The sequence below is a fragment of the Salmo salar genome, chromosome ssa03, assembly GCF_905237065.1.
Source record: "Salmo salar chromosome ssa03, Ssal_v3.1, whole genome shotgun sequence".
NCBI classification, from domain to species: Eukaryota; Metazoa; Chordata; class Actinopteri; order Salmoniformes; family Salmonidae; genus Salmo; species Salmo salar.
The window spans coordinates 22,815,977-22,828,298 of NC_059444.1; the positions used below are offsets into that span (position 1 = coordinate 22,815,977).

General features: G+C 40.9%; 1 protein-coding gene across 4 annotated transcripts in view; it reads left to right on the forward strand.

The window, feature by feature from the left end:
- LOC106599445 (high affinity cAMP-specific 3',5'-cyclic phosphodiesterase 7A) overlaps positions 1 to 12,322 on the forward strand; it is a 32,343-nt gene that overhangs the window by 16,789 nt on the left and 3,232 nt on the right. For 2 of the 4 annotated variants that reach the window (XM_014190680.2, XM_045714653.1), the window contains 8 exons: positions 4,915 to 4,975; positions 7,372 to 7,461; positions 8,813 to 8,967; positions 9,075 to 9,138; positions 9,464 to 9,559; positions 9,715 to 9,815; positions 10,094 to 10,225; positions 10,515 to 10,606. In XM_014190680.2, the coding sequence (XP_014046155.1) occupies positions 4,915 to 4,975; positions 7,372 to 7,461; positions 8,813 to 8,967; positions 9,075 to 9,138; positions 9,464 to 9,559; positions 9,715 to 9,815; positions 10,094 to 10,225; positions 10,515 to 10,606 (791 nt within the window). The remainder of the gene's footprint in view (positions 1 to 4,914; positions 4,976 to 7,371; positions 7,462 to 8,812; positions 8,968 to 9,074; positions 9,139 to 9,463; positions 9,560 to 9,714; positions 9,816 to 10,093; positions 10,226 to 10,514; positions 10,607 to 12,322) is intronic. The other 2 variants (XM_014190683.2, XM_045714654.1) reach the window with 1 other exon arrangement.

The window sequence follows — 12,322 nt, forward strand, 5'->3', positions numbered from 1 at the left end:
CCTGTGTTTGAAAGGATGTTGTGTGTGTCTGATTCCATTGTCAAAAGTAATCAATCACGATGACGTACTGAGATTTATTGAATGATGAAGCCAGTCCACTTGCATTGAGATTACGCTGAGAGCACAGTCGTGAGCAGCAGTTGTGTGTTGACTTGTGAATGTAGCATCTAAGGTCAAGCATTTTAACAGGAGCGAGTGGCGTGAGGAATGGAGGCATATGTCCGTCCCAGCCTGACAGACGCCACAGTGTTTGGAGTGCAGCGAGCCAAGCCGGCACAGCCCACATAGCGCCATGTAAAGGGAGATGCCAGTTGCTTGTCTGGATAGCTTGTCTGAAGCACATTTGGGCACAGAAAGTTTGGATGTCTTACAGCCCTTGTGTGAGGGCCTGATATACCCCGGCTCTGGCTGCCATAAACAACTGATTTGTGTTAACAATGGCATTGTTGGTACTACAAATACTGCCTTCAAACCAAGGCTTCATATACTGCTTTGTCTGTTTTAGTTCATATTAGATTAGCTTTTTTTAAACTATAACCTAGGCAATATGTAATGTTATAGTATTGTCTGCCCATAAACTAAGACCTTGTGCAATTGACAGTATGAGGTTTGAAATGAGGATGATAAACTAGAGAGAGGATGAGTCAGACAGTGGAATAGATTACTCTCACTCTGTAAAATAGTAGAGAAGTAGCACAATGTCCAATCCATGTCAGTATATACTTTATATATACTTTGTCATTAGCTGCTCCATAAACACAATGGGAAAACAACTCTGTAAACAGACAGGTGTCGCAGCCAGTATTCGGGTTGTTCCACCAATTCGATGCCTTTTGAGAAGTGTAACTTGGACATATAGAACTTATAATTTCAACTAATTTTAACATTCTGTCATAGAGTTCAACTTCATTAAAAAACTAATTTTCCCATCTCGACGTTAAATTGCTATAGTAATTGCTGCCAAATAAAGTAATTAGAGTTGACCTTAACAGGGTTGACATTTTCATCTTAAATTAGCCGTAAGACCCCTTGTAACAGGGGGAATGGAAGCTTGTTGTGTGCAACGGGGAGGGGGCATAAGCTCCCCCCCCCCTTTTATGCTGCTGCTACTCTCTGTTATTATTTATACATAGTCACTAACTCTACCTACATGAACACTACCATTAAAAAGTTTGGGGTCACTTAGAAATCTCCTTGTTTTTGAAAGAAAAGCACATTTCTGTCCATTAAAATAACATCCGATTGATCAGAAATACAGCGTAGACATTGTTAATGTTGTAAATGACTATTGTAGATGGAAACGGCAGATTTTCTTATTCCATAAAAAAATATATATCTACATAGGCGTACAGAGCCCCATTATCAGCAACCATCACTCATGTGTTCCAATGGCACGTTGTGTTGGCTAACAAAGACCTTCCTTCTGAAACTCGTCAGTCTACTCTTGTTCTGAGAAATTAAGGCCATGCGAGAAATTGCCAAGAAACTTCCTTAAAATGAAAAAAAAAAATCTACAATTTCTACTTAAAATATCAAAGGGACGCACACACAAGGCACTCATTTCGTGGAACAACCCATTAACAGTACTGTAACACTGTCAAACCTTGGCAAGGGTTCTCTTCTCACAGATAATCAAGTGGAAGAGACATGCTTTGATTTGTGAACAAAATCATTGGCACACTTTCTATACTCCGTTCGTACAACTGACTGTTTTAAAGTAACAATTTACATGATGACCTAGGCTTGTCCATACATGCACTAACAGGGTTGATTCTAGTTCATTGCTGTGCAGTTTGCCTGCTACTCAATTGGTTACGTTTAGAGTAGAAGCGCATGATGACCCACCAACCACAATTTTGGGTCAGCTGGGTCATTCCATACGAGATTGGCCCAAAGATATTGATGATGTATCATAACTTCAGAAGTATCAGAGCCAACACTGGAAATGTGATATACTTGTAAAGTATTCTTCTTTCAAACAGTATGTCCAAAATGAACAAAAGCAAAAAGGGTACTTTTGAGAGATTTACATACACTGTGTACAGTCGTGGACAAAAGTTTTGAGAATGACACAAATATGAATTTTTTACAAAGTCTGCTGCCTCAGTTTGTATGATGGCAATTTGCATATACTCCAGAATGTTATGAAGAGTGATCAGATGAATTGTAATTAATTGCAAAATCCCTCTTTGCCATGCAAATGAACGGAATCCCAAAAATATATTTCCGCTGCATTTCAGCCCTGCCACAAAAGGACCAGCTGACATCATGTCAGTGATTCTCTCATTAACACAGGTGTGAGTGTTGACGAGGACAAGGCTGGAGATCACTCTGTCATGCTGATTGAGTTCGAATAACAGACTGGAAGCTTGAAAAGGAGGGTGGTGCTTGGAATCATTGTACTTTCTCTGTCAATCATGGTTACAACAAGGAAACGCGTGCCGTCATTGCTTTGCACAAAAAAGGCTTCACAGGCAAGGATATTGCTGCCAGTAAGATTGCACCTAAATCAACCATTTATCGGATCATCAAGAACTTCAGGGAGAGCAGTTCAATTGTTGTGAAGAAGGCTTCAGGGCGCCCAAAAAAGTCCAGCAAGCGACAGGACCGTCTCCTAAATTTGATTCAGCTGCGGGATTGGGGCACCACCAGTACAGAGCTTGCTCAGGAATGGCAGCAGGCAGGTGTGAGTGCATCTGCACGCACAGTGAGGCGAAGACTTTTGGAGGATGGCCTGTTGTCAAGAAGGGCAGCAAAGAAGCCACTTCTCTCCAGGAAAAACATCAGGGACAGACTGATATTCTGCCAGAGGTACAGGGATTGGACTGCTGAGGACTGGGGTAAAGTCATTTTCTCTGATGAATCCCATTTCCGATTGTTTGGGGCATCCGGAAAAAAAGCTTGTCCAGAGAAGACGAGGTGAGTGCTACCATCAGTCCTGTGTCATGCCAACAGTAAAGCATCCTGAGACCATTCATGTGTGGGGTTGCTTCTCAGCCAAGGGAGTGGGCTCACTCACAATTTTGCCTAAGAACACAGCCATGAATAAAGAATGGTACCAACACGTCCTCCGAGAGCAACTTCTCCCAACCATCCAGGAACAGTTTGGTGACGAACAATGCCTTTTCCAGCATGATGGAGCACCTTGCCATAAGGCAAAAGTGATAACTAAGTGGCTCGGGGAACAAAACAACGATATTTTGGGTCCATGGCCAGGAAACTCCCCAGACCTCCCCAGACTTGTGGTCAATCCTCAAGAGGCGGGTGGACAAACAAAAACCCAGAAATTCTGACAAACTCCAAGCATTGATTATGCAAGAATGGGCTGCCATCAGTCAGGATGTGGCCCAGAAGTTAATTGACAGCATGCCAGGGCGGATTGCAGAGGTCTTGAAAAAGAAGGTCCAACACTGCAAATATTGACTCTTTGCATCAACTTCATGTAATTGTCAATAAAAGCCTTTGACACTTATGGAATGCTTGTAATTATACTTCAGTATTCCATAGTAACATCTGACAAAAATATCTAAAGACACTGAAGCAGCAAACTTTGTGGAAATTAATATTTGTGTCATTCTCAAAACTTTTTGCCACGACTGTATATGTATTTTTAATTATACATAAATGTATGTACAGAAATGGTGTTCTTAATCTTAACACTAATCATATTTCAGAGCACACGGTAAGTTTCAAATGACACCAAAACTATATTTTTAAAGCATCTACAGACTCATTGTTGTAGTGTCTGAAAGCAGGCCAAAGTGTCACATCTCCCAACTTGAATTAGTTATTTCTCAATAATTATTTTGGATACAGATTTCAAAGTTATGCCAAACCTTCCCCCAAATGGTCTTTCTATGGATTTCATTTCAGGAAGATCCAAAACATCAATTATCTTTGGGCCAATCTTGTGTGGAATTGCCCAGCTCCTATATTGTAGGTCAGCCTTCCTTGGCCTCCCTCCATGGTCACCCCCTGAAGCATATTACTCTGTAATCACCCCTGTTCGCTGTCAGTCTTCTGTGATCTTTTTTGACTTGGCTTACAGTTGTGTAGTGGTATGGTATAGCCCAGCAGATAATTTGATATCAGGTCTTGTAATCTAACTTCAATGCAAGGTCACTTGCAAGACTGTATAAATACAGCCACTGGCCAAAGAAGCCCGTATGGCATTTATGTTTTATGCCTTTGCATTCAACAACACTTATGCAGCTAGGGATGGGCTGATGGGGGAATATCATTTATACAAATAGGTTGCACAGATTGACGTCATAGTTCGAATTTGAGGCCATCTGGGGACACCCAGATGTGGCACTGAGCCAGCATTTGCTGCAGAGGGAGAGGAGAGGAACTGACTGGGCTGCGTGCTGGTTTCCACTAGATAACACATCCACAAAGTCAGATTCCACAGCCAAAAAGTCAAAATTGGCACAAAAAAAAAGAAAAAAGCTTTTTGCTCTTTAAGGTTAGGGTTAGGCATTAGGGTTAAAGGGGAAGGGGGATACCTAGTCAGTTGTCCAACTGAATGTTTTCAACCGAAATGTGTCTTCCGCATTTAACCCAACCCCTCTGAATCAGAGAGGTGCGGGGGGATGCCTTAATTGACATGCAGGTTCGCCGTGTGGTTACGGTTAGGTTTAAAACCTGATTATGACTTTGGCTGTGCCAGCTTGTGACTGCTTCCAGAACAAGATTCATGACAAAAAATGCTAACCTGCTTATTTTACCCCCCCCCCAGTTTAAAATGTACGTCATTAAAGTTTTTATGTAAATTCATTTGGAGAGCTTTTGAAATGCAGCTCACAACCTAGGGGAATTTGCAACATTTGCGTCATCCTTTTCCTAGAGGAGAACAAAACACCCCCAACAATTGTTTTATTCTAGGAGTTTGTCTAAATTATCCTCTTCTTGCAGAGACGAGGGGCGATCTCCTATGACAGTGAGGATCAAACGGCTCTCTACATTCGGATGCTCGGTACGTATGTCATGATATTCACTGGATTTTTTTGTATCACTCCATGAATATTTTAACATATCGTATGACCTTCACCTACCTTTTCACCATCCATGAGGATATTGATTATTTAAGTAATGGTTTGATGTGTGTTTGTTATTCAGTAGATACAGTGCCTTGCAAAAGTATTCATCCCCCTTGGCGTTTTTCCTATTTTGTTGCATTACAACCTGTAATTTAAATAGATTTTTATTTGGATTTCATGTAATGGACATACACAAAATAATGCAAATTGGTGAAGTGAAATGAAAAAAAATACTTGTTTAAAAACATTTTTTTAAGGAAAAGTGGTGCGGCGTGCATATGTATTCACCCCTTTGCTATGAAGCCCCTAAATAAGATCTGGTGCAACCAATTACCTTCAGAAGTCACATAATTAGTTAGATTGCATACAGGTGGACTTTATTTAAGTGTCACATGATCTGTCACATGATCTCAGTGTATACATACACCTGTTCTGAAAGGCCCCATAGTCTGCAACACGACTAAGCAAGGGGTGCCACCAAGCAAGCGGCACCATGAAGACCGAGGAGCTCTCCAAACAGGTCAGGAACAAAGTTGTGGAGAAGTACGGATCAGGGTTGGGTTATAAAAGAATATCCAAAACTTTGAACATCCCATGGAGCACAATTTAAATCCATTATTAAAACATGGAAAGAATATGGCACCACAACAAACCAGCCAAGAGAGGGCCACCCACCAAAACTCACAGACCAAGCAAGGAGGGCATTAACCAGAGAGGCAACAAAGAGACCAAAGATAACCCTGAAGGAGCTACAAAGCTCCACAGCAGAGATTGGAGTATCTGTCCATAGGACCACCTTAAGCCGTACACTCCATAGAGCTGGGCTTTACGGAAGAGTAGCCAGAAAAAATCCATTGCTTAAAGAAAAAAATAAGCAAATGTGGGAGACTCCCCAAAGCATGTGGGATACTCCCCAAACATATGGAAGAAGGTACTCTGGCTAGATGGAGACTAAAATTGAGCTTTTTGGCCATCAAGGAAAATACTATGTCTGGCGCAAACCCAACATCTCTCACCACCTTAGAACACCATCCACCATGTTTTTCATCGGCAGGGACTGGGAAACTGGTCAGAATTGAAGGAATGATGGATGGCGCTAAATACAGGGAAATTCTTGAGGGAAACCTGTTTGTCTTCCAGAGATTTGAGACTGGGACTGAGGTTCACCTTCCAGCAGGACAATGACCCTAAGCATACTACTAAAGCAACACTCAAGTGGTTGAAGGGGAAACATTTAAATGTCTTGGAATGGCCTAGTCAAAGCCCAGAACTCAATCCAATTGAGAATCTGTGATATGACTTAAAGATTGCTGTACATCAGCGGAACCCATCCAACTTGAAGGAGCTGGAGCAGTTTTGCCTTGAAAGAATGGGCAAAATATCCCAGTGGCTAGATGTGCCAAGCTTATAGAGACATACCCCAAGAGACTTGCAGCTGTAATTGCTGCAACAGGTGGCTCTACAATGTATTGACTTTGGGCGGTGAATATTTATGCACGCTTTTTTTCATGTTTTGTTTGTCTTATTTCTTGTTTGTTTCACAATAAAAAAAATATTTTGCACCTTCAAAGTGGTAGGCATGTTGTGTAAATCAAATGATACAAACCCACCAAAAATACATTTTAATTCCAGGTTGTAAGGCAACAAAATAGGAAAAATGCCAAGGTGGGTGAATACTTTCGCAAGCCCCTGTAAGCAATCTCTCTGCTGCTGCAATGTCTTTCATTTCCAATTTTGTGTGTATATCTGTGGGTATTCTTACCTAGCTATACTGACTGAGAAAGTGTATGTGTTTTTGTTTTAAGATCCTTTATTCACTCTCTTATGAATACAGGATCTTAAACACTTACTCTTTCTTAGTTCGTATGGATAACAGTACTTAAATATATTTTATATCACCGGTGAGGAATGTAAGATATAAGATGTCTCCTAACTAGATAACATATTGTATTACCCATTAACTCCGTAACTCTTATCTCGTAAAACTGCAGAGTCTGTTTTGATCTAGTCTGAATAGAGAGGCCTGCCTCTTCTCCAGCTCTACACTGACACCAGTGTGAATACTAATAGTCACTTTGGCACTGTGTCACAGCCAGGCTTCCTGTTTAGCTTTGTCTGTGTCGCCTCAGCCTTTGCTTTCCAAATGGCACCCTATACCCTATAAAGTGCACAACTTTTGATCAGATGCCTTAGGGGCCCTGGTCAAAAGTATTGCACTGCATAGGGTGCCATTTGGGACACAGCCTCAGTCTTAACAGGCCCAATGATTTACTAAATGAAACCCCTCATTATTGCAAGTACCTTGAGGACGATGTTTTCCCATTCCTTCTAGGAGATGTGAGAGTCAGAAGCCAGGTGGGGTTTGAACCAGAGCGAAGAGGGTCTCATCCCTACTTGTATGTCGATTTCCGAACTTTGCACTGTAAGTAAGAACCAAAAACTCCCATTTCAATGTGCCACCACCCCTTGAAATATCTTCTATCAATAAAGAAGCTGAACCTTTTTGCAATCCATGATTTGTTGCTCTTATGATCGAAGTAACCCTTTGTCTGATACATAGACGTATGAACTAAATGGCAGATACTGTATGAAGTAAACACTAAACATCACTAATGTAAATGTAGGTAGTGCATCTAATGGATGTGCTATTCTTGCTACTTATAAACTGTCATCTGCTTGAATTAATGAAATGAAAGCATTTATGATATTAGTCACTTGTCAAATTGAATTGTCTGAAAAGGTCTATAAAAAGACCATTGTTCAAAGTGTCTCTAACAAATTGATAAATGGAAGCCATCCAGCTGGCTGTCCTATTGATGTGATCTTATGTATTGTGTTTGCTGACTGTGCAACATTTTCCAGCAATCGATATTGCATTTTAGAATTGTTGGGGACCATCGCCTGTTACACATTAGACATTCATTTGTTCTGGCTCTGTCTGTAGGTGCCTTGATCTTTCGAATAATTTTCTAGAATGCTAGTTTGCTGCAAGAGGCTTTTTGAGGCTTGCTAGTCTGCCATGGTTGGTGAGTGTGCGTTGACAATGCAGGACTGAGATTGGTGGGCTGCCAGCTGGCTGGAGAATGGACTGCTGTGTCAGCAGCATGTCTGCACACTCACACCCCTTTGCACTAGTCACAGTGGTGGGGGTGGCCACAGTATGGCAGGCTCAAATCCTCTGTTTGTCCTCTGTCCGTGTAGATACTCACTGTTTGAATTGGCTTGGTAGTCTTCCTTCGTCTTTTCAAAAAGTTTCCACAGTAAACATAGGTTATTCACACTCTGTGAAATGCATCTGTTGTATATTGCTGTTAGTACAACAAACCAACTAACAGTATCAGCCCGATTTTGTTATTGACTTATTGTATTGGTGTGTATTTTACGTTGTCCTGAATGATATGCAGTGCTATGGTTTTAATACAGAGAGTGTACATCCCTTTGTTTTACAAGCAGATGAAGAGTATGGAATTCTGTGACAGAATTTTGTTTGAAAACTTTTCAGTGTTCTAGACCTCAAAAAGCCAACAGACAAATCCTAGTGTTTGTTTTAACAACATGTGACCTAGCTAGCTAACTGCAACTTGAAAGTAGACTTTATGGAAAAGAAAGAAAATATAGACATCTTCTTGAAAGATAATGCAACAAAGCATGATGTTACTCTTACTGGAAATGGATTCAGTTGTTAGCTATATAAACTTGGCTTAGCTTTAAAAGAAAGTCAGTGCCTTTCAACCATAGCTAATGTAAATGGTTCTGTACTTATGTTTCCATAGCCCGACCTGAGGCTGCGCGGCCTGTGTCTGCCAGGAATGTCCGAAGGCTGCTGAGCTTTCAGAGGTACCTCCACTCGTCACGGTTCTTTCACGGCATCCCAGCCTCCAACCCTCTAGGCTACATCCTTGACGATGACTTCACAGGTCAAGCCAAGGTCAGTGCCGCTGCCAATCTATCTAGCAACAGTACATATTTTCTGTAGATGTTAGTGTTGTAGTATCACTGAGCAGGCCTAACTGTATAATATTTCATATGTTTCAGTTAATGCTGCAGAAGGTTGGAAACTGGAACTTTGATATTTTCCTGTTTGACAGACTTACGAACGGTACGGTGTTTTCCTAGGTGATTGTTGCCCTCTGCTGTTTAAGAATTGCAGATGCAATACATGCTGGCTTTATGGCTCACCTTGACACATATTGCTCTCCATTTCTATATGAATAATGTTCAGTCATGAAACATAATAGTTTGTATAAATTTGGAGAATGAAATGTGATTTTGTCGTGGATGGTGTTTTGCTAGTCAGACTAATTATATGTGGTTGGAGTTCAACTTTAGATTAAAGAGTAAGACTGTGTCCCTTGTCTGTTATTACAAACTGTAATGTTATTATGCATTTGTTAATTCATTGTTTTTGTTCTGCTTTCTGACAGGGAACAGCCTCGTCAACCTGACCTTTCACTTATTCAACACGTATGGGTTAATTGAGCTCTTCCAGTTGGACATGGTTAAACTTAGGAGATTTTTAGGTATGGAAATAAATACATTTTGAAATGATTAAATACACCATATTGCATTGGGACATGGATTTATTTAAACCCAATATTGTCTACTTGATGATGGTGATGCATAGTTGAAACCATCTGCAGATTAACTGAATAACCAATGTGTTTGTTGTTATTAGTCATGATTCAAGAGGACTACCACTGCCAGAACCCCTACCACAATGCAGTCCACGCTGCAGATGTGACTCAGGCCATGTATTGCTACTTGCAGGAGCCCAAGGTGAGAACAAATGACATGGTTTACCACTAACAAATTGCTCATCTACACCTGAATTATATGCTCTGTAAGAATAAGGTCATAAAGTATATCGATACTCGAAACCCTGTATGTGTTTTTTGTGTTTGTTTTAATTTGTAGAAGGATGTGTAGATTCTGGTAAGACATTTGAGCTTGTATCCTTCAGTAAAATATTAACTCTACAAGTACACCTGGAGAGGTTTATTCCAACTGTGACTCTTGGTGAGGAGTCTGATGAGGAGGGTTCTGTGTGTTTGCAGCTTGCTGAGACGCTGACCTCCTGTGATATCCTGCTGGGTCTGCTTGCTGCTGCCACCCATGATCTGGACCATCCAGGTGTCAACCAGCCTTTCCTCATCAAAACGGACCATTACCTTGCAGCACTGTACAAGGTAAGGCCCTGTACTGGAAATAACGCATGGGCTCAATGCTGATGCTTGTGGTGATTAAACAATTTCCCAAACTGGGATCAGTAAAGTACTACTCTACTCTCTCTCTCTACTCGTCATTATTTGAGTCTCTGATGGATAAAATGCTGATGTAGTTTTCCATCAAATGTTGAATGACTTTGAAATGCATGTTAATAGCTGGCATCAGACATCAACTAGTCCATGTATAATATATTGACCTCTGTAATGAGTAATACAAGTATTTTTTGGGGTTGTGTTTGCCATTTTGTAGAATAGCTCAGTTTTGGAGAATCACCACTGGAAGTCTGCGGTGGGCCTGCTCCGTGAATCAGACCTGCTGTCCCACCTCCCCACTGAAGACAGGTCAGTTCACAGACAGGGCACCTGCTATATTAAATTCAAACTTGATTTGTCCCCTTAGGGGGAGAGAGACACACGTTTTTGTTTTGTTACTAGATACAGAGAATGAGAGGCCATCCTCTGAATTTAGTTTCCTCAAATCTGGTGTTTTGATGTGTGCTGTGAAAAAAGTTTGCTTGGATTAGGATCGCTATGTAATGTGCTTGATTTGGTTATATGAGATGCATGTGATTACTGCCAGTGATCAGATCTAGTCTATTTGACCACATCTACATCCACTAAGACATTTAGTTTATGTACACTACTGGTCAAAGTTTTAGAACACCTACTCATTCAAGGTTTTAAATTATTTTTATTTTTACTATTTTCTACTTTGTAGAATAATAGTGAAGACATCAAAATTATGAAATAACCCGTATGGAATCATGTAGTAACCAAAAAAATGTCAACAAATCAAAATGTATTTATATTTGAGATTCTTCAAATAGCCACCCTTTGCCTTGATGACAGCTTTGCACACTCTTGGCATTCTCTCAACCAGCTTCACCTGGAATGATTTTCCTTCACTCTGCGGTTCGACTCATCTCTATTTGGTTGAGGTTGGGGCATTTTGAAGGCCAGGTCATCTGATGCAGCACTCCATCTTTAAAAAAATATATATATTTCACCTTTATTTAACCAGGTAGGCCAGTTGAGAACAAGTTCTCATTTACAACTGTGACCTGGCCAAGATAGAGCAAAGCAGTGCGACACAAACAACACAGAGTTACACATGGGATAAACAAACGTACAGTCAATAACGCATCACGCTCCTTGGTCAAATAGCCCTTACACAGCCTGGTGGTGTGTTGGGTCATTGTCCTGTTGAAAAACAAATGATAGTCCCACTAAGCCCAAACCAGATGGGATATTGCTGCAGAATGCTGTGGTAGCCATGCTGGTTAAGTGTGCCTTGAATTCTAAATCAATCACAGACAGTGTCACCAGCAAAGCACCATCACACCTCCTCCTCCATGCTTCAAAGTGGGAACCACACATGCGGAGATCATCTGTTCTCCGCTGCGGAGAACAGATGCGGAGACGCAGCGGTTGGAACCAAAAATCTCCAATTTGGACTCCTGACCAAAGGACACATTTCCACTGGTCTAATGTCCATTGCTTGTTGATGTGTCTGTTACTTAAACTCTGAAGCCTTTATTTGGGCTGCAATTTTCGAGTCTGGTAACTAATTAACTTTTCCTCTGCAGCAGAGGTAACTCTGGGTCTTCCATTCCTGTGGCGGTCCTCATGAGAGCCAGTTTCATCAAAGCGCTTGATGGTTTTTGAGACTGCACTTGAAGAAACTTTAAAAGTTCTTGAAATTTTCCGTATTGACTGACCTTCACGTCTTAAAGTAATGATGGACAGTCGTTTCTCTTTGCTTATTTGAGCTGTTCTTGCCGTAATATGGACTTGGTATTTTACCAAATATGGCTATCTTCTGTATACCCCCTACCTTGTCACAACACAACTGTTTGGCTCAAACTCATTAAGAAGGAAACACATTCCACAAATTAACTTTTAAGGCGGCAAACCTGTTAATTGAAATTCATTCCAAGTGACTACCTCATGAAGCTTGTTGAGAAGAATACCAAGAGTGTACAAAGCTGTCATCAAGGCAAAGGGTTGCTATTTGAAGAATCTCTTCTGATTTGTTTAACACTTTTTTTTGGTTACTAC